Genomic DNA, 14,864 nt, shown 5'->3' with positions numbered 1-14,864 from the left:
GAAAACCAAAATGGAAAACACGGCACTGGCCTCAGCAGAGACCTATACCACGGTGAGGATGAACTTGAGGTTCACGATGGAGCCAGAGGCTAAAGCACGGGCACTGGCCATCGCGCCTGAACCGGGAGGATACCGCGCGCAGGGCGCAGCGACCGGGAGGGCGAGTCCAGGGCCGCCTGCGCGCGTCCGCAGCCCGGCCCAGCCCGACCGCGTGGCTCCGCACGGGGACGCGCTCCGAGGGCGCGCTCCGGGCGGCGGCGGCGCGCGGGGCAGCCGTGGCGGGAGAAACGCTTCCGGTGGCGGAGGAGGCGGCGCCGAGCAGGTCCTGCAAGCGGCGCGAGTGGTGGCCCGCCGGGAGCGGTGAGTCGCGAGCGATCGGCCCGAATGCAGTGAGTGGGAGACGCGCCGGGAGCCTGGCAGAGGGACACGAGCTGGAGCGGGGGCGCGCGCCTGCGGAGTGGTTGCAGGGAGACCCCCGGGCTGAGAGGTCAGAAGCCCCCAAACCATAGCCGGGACTCCCCCGGCCAGGGGCGTCCCTGCACTTTGGGGACCCCTGCCATCCCGCTGCCTGAACTCCCCACCTCCAGCAGCCTGACCTACTCCGAGATCACCCTGAGCCCCCGCAGTGGAGTGGGTCACCCCTGATGGGAGGAGGCCCACCCATCCACTCCCGCAAGCGCCCTGCCACGCTGTCCCCACGGCCGCGTGACGAAACTCGCCGCGGGGGGACACCCAAGATGGCTGCCGCGGGGACAGGCCACGATGGGGACGGGCGCCAGCGATTGAGAAGTGGCCCAGTTGCACCGAACCCCTGCCCCTCAAGTTCCTAGCTTCCTGGCTTCTCTTCCTTGCGCAGAGCGGGGCTCCAGGGTCAGAGACCACCTGGCCCCTGCCCCAGAACTTGCAATATGGTAGGAAAGAAAGAGGCTGGTAATTGGAATAGTGGTCCTTCTGGGACCTTGCATTTTGTGCTGACCTCCTAAGCTTTCCCACATGTTACAGGTCGCTAACCTTCTCAGAATGACAGTAGCCGCAGTGTCTACTTAGTGTGGGCTGGTAATTCGGGTCTACCTACTTTACACTCATCCAGCCCCAGGAGGTACTTGGCTTTGCCTTCCTAATACAGATAAGGAAGCTGGGGCTCAGAGAGGTTGAGTAACCTGCCTTAAATCACACAGTTGGTCACCTATAATCTCAGCTTAAATATTACTTCCTCAAATATGCTCTCGCTTGGCTGCTTGTTTGAAATTGCTCCCTCATGCACACATTCTTTATTAGATTACTCCTGTGTTTTTTCTTTAAGAGCATTTGTCACCAGTTGAAATTAACTGTTGACTTGCTTCTTTGATTCTCTGTTTGTGATCATGGCCTCTGTTTTGCTTCTCTCACTGTTCCCTGCATCAGGTAGACCCTCACTGAGTGCCTGAATGAAAAAGCTTAGCACAAGTGACTTCAAAGCTAGGGCACTTAACCACTCCATGGGCCTTCTGAATTCCCCATGGCATTTTCTGGATACTTTTCTCAAAGTCGTAATCTCTATTCTCCCTCCTCTTCCAGATCTTGACTTGGGTGCCTCTAGCTTTGCTTGTCCTTTGCCCATCCCCAGTCTACTGAGCTGCTTCCATGTTCCAGGCATTGTAAAAGGTGCAAGGTGGGTAGACAGGTAGATAAGGAGGCTTTGCAGCTCTTAAGGTGCTGATCTTGCCATATACAAGCTGTAAGATGAGAGGGAAACCTGGGAGGATGAGTGGAAGCTCCACCATCAGGTTCTGGGACCTCAAGCAGGTTCTTTCTCCCCTCAGGACCACAGGTATCTGGCTTGTAAAAAATGATGGTGTTTGGGAGTTCCAGTCGTGGCTCAGTGGTTAACGAATCCGACCAGGAACCACGAGGTTGCGGGTTCAATCCCTGGTCTCGCTCAGTGGGTTAAGGATCTGGATGGCCATGCGCTGTGGTATAGGTCCAGACACAGCTCGGATCTGGCATTGCTGTGGCTGTGGTGTAGGCCGGTGGCTACAGCTCCGATTGGACCCCTAGCCTGGGAACCTCCATATGCCATGGGTGCAGCCTTAGAAAAGCCAAAAAAAAGAAAAAAAAGATGGTGTTTGGAGAGGAGGATCTACCAGTTTTCTCCCCAGCTCTAATATGTAATTGCTTTAAGTATGGATTCAGGGGTTAGATTGAGTGCAAGCATTTGATTTAAGTCCCATGGGCTTTCAGGAAAGGGCTATCTGTGGTTGCAGTTGTTCAAGGAGCTATAGAGCAAAAGGTAGAAATAATTCTGGATCGGTAAAATACTTAGAATGCTCCTAGTATTTCATAAAAGTTTGAATGAAATCCCACGTGGGTGGGTATGGAAAGGTGTTACCTGTGAAGGAGGGGGTGCTATTCCTTCCCCCTCCTCACTTCCTGCAGAGGAAGCTGAGGGGACAACTAGAGGAGCAGTGACCCTTGGAGCAGATCCATTATACAAATTCTTTGCTCTCTGATGCCTTAGAATCTGATGCCTTAGAAAAATGGCATCTGGACATTGTACAGCTATAAATGTAATAAGTTCATTGAGTAATAAAAAAAAAAAAAAGAAATATGGCATCCAGAGTTCCCTTCGTGGCTCAGTGATTAAAGAACCCAACTAGCATCCATGAGGATACAGGTTTGATCCCTGGGCTTGCTCAGTGGGTTAAGGATCTGACATTGTGGTGAGCTGTGGTGTAGGTCACAGACGTGGCTCAGATCCCACATTTCTGTGGCTATGGCGTAGGCCAGAAGCTGTAGCTCCAGTTCGGCCCCCTAGCCTGGGAACTTCCATATACCTCGGGTGTGGCCCTAAAAAAAAAAAAAGGCATCTATGGAATGATTGGCCAGTGGGGATCTGCCATACAGAATAGGGAACTCTACCCAATATTCTTTGATAATCTATGTGGGAAAAGAATCTGAAAAAAGAATGGATGTGTGTGTATGTATAATTGAATCACTTCATTGTACAGCAGAAGTTACCACAACATTGTAAATCAACTATACTTCAATAAAAGTTAAAAAAAAATAAAGAAAAGAAAAAAAAAAAAGAAATATGGCATATATATCCTACTAATGCAAGCAGTGGGTAGATACATTTAGTTGGGAGTATAATTATGAATGGGACTAACCTTTCGCTTGAGGTTAAAGATAAGAAATAAATATAGTAAGTCATTTTGCAAGGCTGACTATTGTCTAGAAAGTGAAAAATTAAGTTAGAATACATGTCAAACCTACACTTATTTATACAAAGTTCAAAGTTATTACAGTTTTAGTTAACTACTATTCCTTTGTGAAATATTTTCATAGTATATATAATCTGTGATTTGATCCCTTAAAGTTGGTGGTAAAATATCCAACTGAATTTGTCCCAAATCCTGTAGTTTGGTAGTACCATATTATTTTTATAGGCTGAAGCCACCATCTCAAGTATAAACCAGTAGAATTTTTTAAAAAATGGGAGTTCCCGTCGTGGCTCAGTGGTTAACAAATCCGACTAGGAACCATGAGGTTGCGAGTTCGATCCCTGGCCGTGCTCAGTGGGTTAAGGATCTAGTTGTTGCCGTGAGCTGTGGTGTAGGTCGCAGATGCGGCTCGGATCCTGCATGGCTGTGGCTGTGGCTGTGGCCGGTGGCTACAGCTCTGATTAAATCCCTAGCCTGGGAACCTCCATATGCTGTGGGAGGGGCCCTGGAAAAGGCAAAAAGACAAAAAAAAAAAAAAAAAAAAGATAAGGGGAGTTCCCATTGTGGCTCAGTGGGTTAAGAACCCAGCTAGTATCCATGGGGATGAGGGTTTGACCTCCATCCTCCCTCAGTGGGTTAAGAATACAGCATTGCTGCAAGCTGCAGTGTAGGTCGCAGATGTGGCTCAGATCTGGCATTGCTGTGACTGTGGGGTAGGCCTGCAGCTGCAGCTCTGATTCGGCCCCTCGCCTGGAAACTTCCATATGCTGCATGTAGCCAGAAAGGAAGGAAGGAAGGAAGGAAGAAAAAATGGATAAGAACTTCACTCATCGTAAAAAACCAATTAAGAAACCCAAACCTGAAGTCGATGTTGAGGACTACTGGATTATGAACAAGGATTGTATTGTCACCTAGATGTTTTCAGGGTTTATTTTTTGTTTTTGTATTTTTTTTTTTTTTTTTTTGTCTTTTTGCCATTTCTTGTGCTGCTCCCCTGGCATATGGAGATTCCAGGGCTAGCGGTCCAATCGGAGCTGTAGCTGCCAGCCTACACCAGAGCCACAGCAACACAGGATCTGAGCCTTGTCTGTGAACTACACCACAGCTCACAGCAACACCGGATCCTTAACCCACTGAGCAAGGCCAGGGATCGAACCCACAACCTCATGGTTCCTGGTTGGATTCGTTAACCACTGAGCCATGACAGGAACTCCTAGATGTTTTCAGATTAATCCAAAAATAGCATCCACCTTTTGGACTGAGAGGCAGGGGTGGGGAGGATGGTGGCAGGGAGACAAACAGAAGGCAATCATTCCTCACGTCTTTCTGATTCTACACTGGCCCCATATCTCCACCAGACCCATCCCTGGAGTGGAGGAGGGTATGCAACAGAAAGCCATTACTGAGCGGAAATGTCCTTTGGAAGAATCTCCTTTTTAGTATGGAATTCAACTTCTGATCTCTAATTTGATAAGAAAGGAATGCTTGTACAGATGAGCAGCACAAAGCCAAATTAGGAAATGTGCTCTTTGAACAAACGTTGATTGCCCTTGCTGGCCATATCACCTCTAGCCCCACAAGTGTCAGGATCGGGGTATAAAGTCCAACAGAACTGCCACTTCCAGGCTGTGCTATGTTGGCCATGGCACTTGATTTCTCTGAGTAACTATCCAAAATAGGGGGAAATTTCTTAGCTGAGGTGGAAATTTAGCAATCTAGTAACCCATGGAAAGCCCATTGCCTTGCACACAGTGGACCCTCAGCCATGTCCCCCTACAGTGACTTTGATAGGATGTGTCTCCCATATCTGGCCCAACCAGACTCTTTCTTAAGGCTTTCAAACTGCAGTTGTTTCAACTAGCAATAAGATTCCAGTTTAATAATCTAATTATCATTGTTAATCTTCAACCAGGGTTAAAGGTCTTAGACCACGTATCTGATAAAGCACATTCCCTACTGGTTTGTTTTCTGTGAAGTTTTGGAAAATTCCTTTTTTCTAGTAGTGAAGCATTTTCTTGGCCTAAGGTTTAAAGTAAAATTTATCTTAGAGAAAAATTATTTTTCTTAGACATGTCTGATCATTTTCAGAAAGCTCAGGCAGCCAAGTACCATTCCATTCCTCCCCTGATCCCACCAGGACCACCAGCCACTATGTTTATGGGCAGGACTTCAGCCACTGAAGACAGGAGATGCCATGTGTGGAGAGCGACTTGTTAGAAACAATCCTACCTTTGTTTAGCCCTTTACAGTCAATAAAGGTTAATAAAGTCCTCATGTCCACCTCAGTTTGCTAATTCTTCCAACTCTGTCAGCCAACTCTCATGTCTATTTTACAGATGAGAAAATTGAGGCTCAGAGATGTGAAGTGACTCACCCAGTGACATGCCTAGAAAGAATCAGGACTCTAATCTATTGCAGGGGTTCATAACCAGTTCTCATTCCATGGTTGTGAGGGTAGGTACTTAGGGAACCGGGCCACAGGGCAGAGGGGGTCTTCCTCAGCAGGACCTAGCCAGCAACTACTGTGACTGGCCATGGAGTCATCTAAATATTTATATTGCCCCTGAACAAGGATAAAAGTCTTTCCTTAACTGGAAAGGCACTTCTTTTAGGGCTATACCCACGGCATGTGGAAGTTCCCAGGCTAGGGATCCAAGTTCGCGAGCCACCATTGTGACCAGACTGTTATGAGGGTTACAATAAGTGATTATTAAACATTAGTGTTATTATCAGGCAATATCCTAATTTTTTTTTCTTTTTTTTTTTTTTAAGGGCCTCACCCATGGCCTATGGAGGTTTCCAAGCTAGGGGTTGAATCAGAGCTACAGCTGCCAGCCTACACCACAGCCACAGCAACACAGGATCTGAGCTGCGTCTGCAGCCTACACAGCTCATGGTAATGCTGGATCCTTAACCCACTGAGCAAGGCCAGGGATGGAACCTGCATCCTCATGGATCCTAGCTGGGTTTGTTAATGCTGAGCCACAGAAGGGAACTCCCTAATTTTACTGATAAAGATAAAAAAACTGGGAGTGATGGGATAATGTGTACAAGATCACAGTGTCCTCACTGGAGCGTTTGAAATCGGATCAATTGCCTCCTCAAGCATAAGCTCCTAACCACTACACACCCCTTCCCTCATCACCTCCATCTGAGATCCCAACTTCTAGGGCAGTTAAGGAGGTATGACTTGGAGCCAGGAATTCACATTCAACTAATCAACTGAACTTGGTTCCTATACTTATTGGAATGAAACTGATCACCATTGTCTAATTGGAGCAGACTCTTTACCAGCCCTAAAGGCTTATGTGTGGTGGGAGGTGGTCCCACCCTGGAGGCAGGGGATGGTCCTTGCCCTTGCAAAGCTGTGCACTGACTGTGCTAACATCTCACCTAAAAGGGAGGCAGTAGTGACCTCCCAGAATTGTTTTTGATTTGTTTTATTTTTGTCTTTTCTAGGGCCGTTCCCTCTACATATGGAGGTTCCCAGGCTAGGGGTCTAATCGGAGCTGTAGCCGCCCGCTTACACCAGAGCCACAGCAACACGTGATCCGAGCTGCATCTGCAACCTACACCACAGCTCATGGCAATGCCAGATCCTTAACCCACTGAGCGAGGCCAGGGATCGAACCCAAAACCTCTTGGTTCCTAGTCGGATTCGTTAACCACCGAGCCATGACGGTACTCCCCTCCCAGAATTGTTCATCCAGGTTGTGATGTATCTTAAATTATGACTTGAAAAAAGATGGGGTTAACTACCATTTCCAGTTGGCCTGTAATATGTAATGTATTTATACCCGGAGAATCTCTGTCATGACACTCATTTTGGCTTCAAAAGCTTATAAATTCTGTGACTGAGTTATTGTAGATTTTAAAGCAGGTTTACTCCATTGAAATAATACAAAGTTTTGAAAAGTATGTACAGATTTGGACACAAGAGTCATCCCCACCCCAGGTTAGTAATAAGATTTGCCCAGGTTAGTAATCTGATTATTCAGCTGAAGACTTCATCAGCAGAAGTGGGTGATGTCCAACCACTGTAAGCTCTTTATGGGGATGGTATCTATAAGGACATTCAAGGGAATTTAGGTTGCATATTTTATTTGTTTTTCAACTTATCATTTACTGCATGTTGTGTCTTTCCAAATCCAGGCCCAAGCCAGTGGTGGGTACAGGAGAGGACTTCAGGGCATATTGAATGCATACATTAATTTTGTTTGTGAATGAATGAATAAAAAAAGACTTGGAGAAATTCATTTTGATGAGATTTCATGATATTATATTTACCCAAAATTTTTACCAAGGTATTGAATTTTAACAGTCTCTTCCCCCTATAAGAGATGATTTCTGTCCCCTTTGAGGGTTTAATTATTATATCAACATATATAATATGTAAAATAATATCTGTAGGATTGAGTCATTTAACTGCAGTCTAATGCATAATTATTAATGGCCCCAGATAGCTGACCCCCTTCGTTTATTGACTTTAAGTGACAAACCTTGACTTTACTTTTTAGCATAAGCGTGTCAGTCACCACAGAAATTTTTTTTTTTAATCTCACTTTTTTTTTCCTCATGCAAATAAGTATGTTCAAGGAGTTCCCTGGCGGCCTAGTGATTAAGGATTCAGCATTGTCACTGCTGTGCCGCGGGTTCAGTCCTTGGCCTGGGCACTTCTGCATGCTGCGGGTGTGGCCAAAAATTAAAGGAAAAAAAACCCTTTCATATCTTTAAAATCTAAATTTTTCTTTAAAATCATTCATGAAAAAGATCAAGTCAGAATTAACACCTCAAACTGGTCAAGCATCAGGAAACTCTATTATAACTATTTAAATATACGGAGACCCTCTTTCACCGTCAGTTCCTCTTAATGCCTCAGTTCTGGAATCTTCCATCCTCCCTTGCTTCTCTGCACCTCCTATTCTATCATTTCTTCAGAGCATGGTCACTGAATCTGTTGGAACAGCAGAAATGGGTTGATATGAGAAAACTATAACCTTTCACAGTTGACCATCTGCAATTATTAAACCAGCTGGTCACTGGTTAGCAAATTTTTCTTTGGGAAGCTCCTTACTTAATCATCTGTAGCTGTGATATTTCCATTGTTCCTGTCTCTTCTTCCCCAGCCTCTCTGAATTTCTGAAGATATTTCAGCCATTTGGCATTACTGTCAAAGCCTCAGGTAGACATGGCAACACTTCCACCTGCCGTGGGTGCAGCCCAAAAAAAAAAGAGAGAAAGAGAGAGAGCGAAGATCCTCCCACTGATGTCTTCCAAGTCTCTCCATGGCATCTTTCACTTCCTCTGGTTGCTGTAAAGTGGACAAACTCCAGGGTTAAGGATCCGGTGTTGCCACAGCTGCGGCAGAGGTCAGCCAAAAAAAGCTGATAAACTCACTCATTCTTTTTTTTTTTTTTTTTTTTTTTTTTGTCTTTTTGCCTTTTCTAGGGCTGCTCCCGCGGCATATGGAGGTTCCCAGGCTAGGGGTCCAATCAGAGCTGTAGCCACCGGCCTACGCCAGAGCCACAGCAACGCGGAATCCGAGCCACGTCTGCAACCTACACCACAGCTCACGGCAACGCCGGATCCTTAACCCACTGAGCAAGGGCAGGGACCGAACCCGCAACCTCACGGTTCCTAGTCGGATTCGTTAACCACTGCGCAACGACGGGAACTCCAAACTCACTCATTCTTGAACATATACCTTGGCGTCCCACTTAATCTGTCCCTTTGAGGTGTGGCATTTTCCCTTGCCACCTCTGCAGTTAGGTGGCCTAACGGTTATAGGATCTGGCATTGTCACTGCATGCAGTGGCTTGGGTCACTGCAGTGGTACAGGTTTGTTCCGTTCCTGGCCTGGGAACTTCTGCATGCTTCAGGCATGGCCAAAAAAATGAATAAATGAAAGAAAATAATAAAGTACAATACAATAAAATAGGACTGGCCAAGTAACCCAAAGGATCAAATATATCAGTTTACTTTCACCACACTATTGCTGATATTATTGGCACTCAAACACAAACCTTGCAGGTTTCAGTTTCAGGTTTCCAAAAAAAAAGAAAGGTAACACACCCACACACATCTTGTCCTCTGTAACTATTTTGAACCATTGTGGCTTCGGGATCATTCATGCCTTTGCCAGTAGCATCACGACATAGTGACTTCTGCAGTCTACTCTGCAAAAATTCCTCGTTGAGAAGCACTTGTTCTAAAACTGTCACCGTCCATTGTCATGAAATAGTTTCAGACCTGCATGGTCAGCGGTGCTTAAGAGCTCCCGAAAAAGGTGTCTGATCTTTGACGGGTGCCAGCCTTGGTGGGGAGAGGGGGGAAGTTCAGGGATCGCAAGTTCCGGGGTGGCTGCGCTCTTTATGAGTAAACGGGACCGCAAGAAACCAAGTCCATTCCTTCCCCTAGCATCCCAGAGCCTGTGTTTCCTTCCTACCAAGGTGCCCCCAGTGGCCCCAGCGGTTGGTCCGCGAGTGTGGGATGGATGATCCTGAAGCGCAGATCCCGGCAGCTGGTGGGCGCTTTAGAGCGCTATAGGCCACCAACCAAAGTGACCCAATTTGCCACGCCCTGGCAATGAGGCGGGAGGTGGGTGGAAAGGCGACGCGCCTGAGGGGCCCACACTTCGTGGCCAAGGTCATGGGGTATCTTGGACCCAGAGGCCGCTACAGGGTCAGGAGCCCCAACCCTGGCCCCCCGCTACCCGGCCCTCAACTGGAGGAAGACCAGTGACCCAGGGCAGCAGCAATTTTTTTTTAGCGTGGAATAAGAAAAGAGTTCTTCTTTTTTTTTTTTTTTTTTTTAAATTTTCCCACTTTACAGCAAGGGGGTCAGGTTATCCTTACATGTATACATTACAATTACATTTTTTCCCCCACCCTTTGTTCTGTTGCAACATGAGTATCTAGACATAGTTCTCAATGCTATTCAGCAGGATCTCCTTGTAAATCTATTCTAAGTTGTGTCTGTTTTTTTTTTTTTTTTTTTTAAACTGGACTCCTGGAGTTGCCGCTGTGGCTCAGCAGAAGCGAATCTGAGTAGCATCCATGAGGATGAAGGTTCAATCCCTGGCCTTGCTCAGTGGGTTAAGGATCTAACCATGAGCTATGGTGTAGGTCACAGCTACGACTCGGATCTGGCATTGCTGTGGCTGTGGCGTAGGTTGGGGTTACAGCTCCTGATTCGACCCCTAGCCTGGGAAACTCCATATGCCGTGGGTGCAGCCCTAAAAAAAAAAAAAAAAAAGAAAAAAAAGAAAAATTGGACTCCTAATTTTACAAACTTTTTTTGGGGTGTTTTTGTTTGTTTTTGTCTTTTTGGGGCCGCACCCGTGGCATATGGAGGTTCCCAGGCTAGGAGTCTAATCGGAGCTACAGCTGCCAGCCTATGCCATAGCCACAGGAATGAAGGATCCGAGCCGCGTCTGCAACCTACACCACAGCTCACAGCAATGCCAGATCCTTAACCCATCAAGCAAGGCCAGGGATCAAACCCGCAACCTCATGGTTCCTAGTCAGATTTGTTTCTGCTGCCCCAGGACGGGAACCGCTCCAGAAACTAGTTTTTTTAGAGTGGAAAAAAGTGAAAATTCTTCCTGTGCTTGAAAGTTTATGTGTGAAAATGCCTGTCTAATTGGAACCTGGAAGTCACTGCTAATAATTAAAATTTTATCTGGTTTGAGGTCAGCTGTCTTTGTAGGACTGTTCATATGGCATCTTGATCCACCTTTATGACTTTGAAATAGTCGAGGGCGAGGGATAGGCTCTCAAGTCCAGTTGGTATTTCTTATGCCAGGGTAGAGTTCTATTAAATTCCTTTTAAAGTAGGGAAAATAGTGCTGTATCAGTATCCTATTACTACTTAACATAAAAAAACCGTACATTATCTTTTTTGTACCCAGCAAAGAACATACCTAAGAACTAGGGAAGCACTGAAAAACAACTTAATGCAAAATGACCAGGAAAAGAAAGCCACTATTAGAACCAGTATTAGAAATGTAGGAAGAGGAAATAGGTATAAGAAAGCAATGGTTTGAAGCCTTAATAGTGATAAGATCCTGCTACTATCCTGTGGAGAGGGCTAGTCTAAGGAGGTCACCAGCTCGGAGGAAAAAGATTAATAAGGAGGATACAGCATTATTTTTCATGGTGAAAAACTGAAAATCACCTAAATATTGAAGGTGTTGCTAAATACATGAATATGAATATTTAGGGCCATAGGGGGTGCCGTGACATGAAGTGCAGGAGACAATCAGGATATTAAAATATAGAGTATGCTGTCAACTTTATTTGTTTAATTAAATGATAATATGTATAGAAAGGGTCTCCAAGGAAATATACCAAAACATCGACAGTGGTTATTTCCGCGTGGCTAAATTATAACAGACTCTGTTCCTTTCTGCTTTATTTTCCACAGGAAGCTTACGTTATTCAGAAGACTACAATAAGCATGTATTACAACAGGATAAAGCTGTTCTAAAAATAAGCATGTGTTACTCAGAGAAAGAAATTAATTGCTTTTGGGAAAAAAGTAATGGTTCTTAGCCAGAAAATACATATTTTTATGAGGAAAATTATAGGCTCTGTGTTACTACTCTTTGTGGGGTTGTCAAATGCGTTTTTCCCACTATGGCCTTCTTAGATTGAAGAACATGATTTTTCATTTTTGATTGGTGCTTTATATGCTGAATCAGGCTAAATGAATCCGAGTCTTTATTTGTAGAATTTTTAGCATGTAAGCCTTTTTTTTTTGCATAGTCACATCTATTTGTAGGAATAACAAATTTAGTAAATCAAAATGCAGCCATAGTTTGACGATGGTTGTTACATCCAGAAACAGGGTTTCAAACTTCAGAACCTAGTACTGTAGATGTTATTTTTAACTTTTTATATTTTTACTTTTTCTTAAATTATTTCTAGGTTTCCCCCACGTAAGGGATGAAAAACTATGATGTACTTATAAAAGGAAATATGGGGGAGATTATTGAAATTTGGTTGAGATCCACTGAGAGTTACAAATTTAGCTTTGAATTTAGATCATTTTTCTGTCATTTACAGCAAAATTATTTTCATCACATAGGAGTGAACGTGACTATGTGAAGATTAGTGTGACTAATAAAGTTTCTAAATGTATAGTGACATTGTAAATCTGAACTAGGCTTGTCTTTTGGACCCTCCCTAGTCCAGGACAATGTCTGGAGAACTTCCACCAAACATTAACATCAAGGAGCCTCGATGGGATCAAAGCACTTTTGTTGGACGAGCCAATCATTTCTTCACCGTAACTGATCCCAGGAATATTCTGTTAACCAACGAACAACTAGAGAACGCGAGAAAAGTTGTGCATGATTACAGGTAACGTTAACACTTATGCTTTGGGGCTTAATATATTAATAGATCTTGGGAGCCTATCATCTTTCCCTTAGTGATTGTTCAACATGTTTTTTGCACTTGAATCCTTTTTACAAAAAAAAAAGTAAGAAATAGAAAGACATGTTTTATCCCCCATTGCTGGCCTTTAACACAGATCTCCAGGGTCCATAGTCACCTGAAAATACGACAGCCAGCCCTCCAACTCATAGGTTCCAATCTCTGAGGTCCCCTTTCCAAACGCCATGCCTCCTGCTCTGTAGTACAACCAGCCCTGCATCCGCATCTTTCTGTCTCCAGATGGAGGCAGCATCTTGCAAAAAGCAGGTTGTCAAGAATTAGGGTAGATTGGTTGCTTCTTCTATGGTAAAGCCCCAATGAATAAACCTCACAGATGGTAGCTCAGATTGGAAGGATGCTGGTGGCACAGTCTGTAGGTTTGAGATGGACTCTGTCAGTTCAAAGAGCAGGCATGAGGTGAGAGAAGAGACCTGCTCTAAGGCAGTGGTTGCAACTTGCATATTTATTTTAATTTTTTGAAAAAAGTTTTTTAAATATTTAAAAGTTATACTCCGTTTATGGTTATTACAAAGTATTGGCTATGTTCCCCATGTTGCACAGTGCAGCCTTGAGTATACCTTATACCCAGTAGTTTGCACCTCCTACTTCCCCACCGCTGTAGTGCCCCCTTTCACTGGTAACTGCTAGTTTGTGCTCTATACCTGTGAGTCTGCTTCTTTTTGTTGTATTCAGTAGTTTGTTGTGTTTTTTAGGTTCCACATATAATTGATATCATACAGTATTTTGTCTTTGTCCTTTTTTTTTTTTTCTTTTTGCCTTTTCTAGGGCCGCTCCTGTGGCATATGGAAGTTCCCAGGCTAGGGGTCAAATCGGAGCTACAGCTGCTGGCCTACACCACAGCCACAGCAACGTGGGTTCCAAGCTGCGTCTATGACCTACACCACAGCTCACAGCAACGCCGGATCCTTAGCCCACCGAGCAAGGCCAGGGATCGAACCCGCAACCTCATGGTTCCTAGTTGGTTTCGTTACACTGAGCCACGACGGGAACTCCCAAAATACATTTTAAAAGTCATTTAAACAAAGAATATTTTGATCTTCCCATCGTGGCTCAGTGGTTACAAACCCGACTAGGATCCATGAGGACGCCGGTTCCATCCCTGGCCTCGCTCAGTGGGTTAAGGATCCGGCATGTCTGTGGGCTGTGGTATATAGGCTGGCAGCTGTAGCTCAGATTCGACCCCTAGCCTGGGAACTTCTTTATGTGCTGTGGGTGTGGCCCTAGAAAGACAAAAACCAACCAACCAAACAAACAAAATCAAAAAACCCCATGAAGAGTATTTCAAAGTTGAATACTTCCCTATTATCCAAGGTATTTTTGTTCCAAATTATAAAAAATTTGAGAGGTATGGGCTTGAAATGCTCATTTTTAAATGTTTATTATCCTTTGTGTTATTAGAATTTCATTAACTCTACGTAATCGATTTGTCACTCTCTCCAGACACAGAGGTTTTAGGTAAATGCAAACTTGAGACCCTTCTAGCTACCTTGCTCTAGACCACTGGTGAGATATTTGGGATGAATGAACATGTTATTTGCTGTTGTTTTCCTAGGCAAGGAATTGTTCCTCCGGGTCTCACAGAAAATGAATTATGGAGAGCGAAGTACATCTATGATTCAGCTTTTCATCCTGACACTGGCGAAAAGATGATCTTGATAGGAAGAATGTCAGCTCAGGTTCCAATGAACATGACCATCACAGGTTGTATGATGACTTTTTACAGGTAAGTTCTGGCACTGTAACAACAGTTACTTTGCTTTATGTTACAGAAGCTTAAAGTACACTTTTGTATGTGAGTGGTTTTATTGAAATAAATAGCATTTCATGCAGAGCTTCATTTTGGATAAATGTCGCAACTCCAGGAAGTCGTTTTACCTTTTCCCTCTGTTGAATAGAATTCTCCTGGTGGCTCGACAGGCGACTGAATTTTTCCCTAAATCTTAGACCCAAAAGACAATGAGAAAGAAAATGAAAAGAGCCTCTAAGCAAATTCTCTTTTTAATCCGTTCATATGCTATATCAGTATAAGCAGAGGTGTAGGTGTGGACACACAGGCTTACACATGCAGTGAGAAGGGACTAAGACTGCTTAGCCTACCATGGCTTTTGTCCCTAAGAGAAGGGGCCTAATGTTAATCAAGTGGCTACTCTGTTCTGGGCTCTCTCAAATTAAAGAGAAACATTGAAGTAAGGTAAAACGCCACCCT

The 14,864-nt window shown here is 44.6% G+C and overlaps 1 protein-coding gene across 22 annotated transcripts in view; it reads left to right on the top strand.

Annotated features, from left to right (window-relative positions):
- The first annotated feature begins 308 nt into the window (after window positions 1-308).
- SFXN1 (sideroflexin 1) overlaps window positions 309-14,864 on the top strand; it is a 31,752-nt gene continuing 17,196 nt past the window's right edge. For 5 of the 22 annotated variants that reach the window (XR_014834783.1, XR_014834770.1, XR_014834782.1 and 2 more), the window contains exons 1-3: window positions 314-360; window positions 12,390-12,562; window positions 14,211-14,381. Coding sequence is in view for 9 of the 22 variants with exons in the window: in XM_085006861.1 (XP_084862987.1) it covers window positions 12,399-12,562; window positions 14,211-14,381 (335 nt within the window). In the remaining 13 variants the exon portion in view is untranslated. 22 annotated transcript variants of the gene reach the window in all.

Source organism: Sus scrofa, chromosome 2, assembly GCF_054392235.1.
Source record: "Sus scrofa isolate SSC_HxYL_T2T_F1_AM1 chromosome 2, Sscrofa_HxYL_maternal_Yorkshire_Landrace_v2.0, whole genome shotgun sequence".
NCBI classification, from domain to species: Eukaryota; Metazoa; Chordata; class Mammalia; order Artiodactyla; family Suidae; genus Sus; species Sus scrofa.
This window is presented reverse-complemented; position numbering and strand designations above follow the sequence as displayed.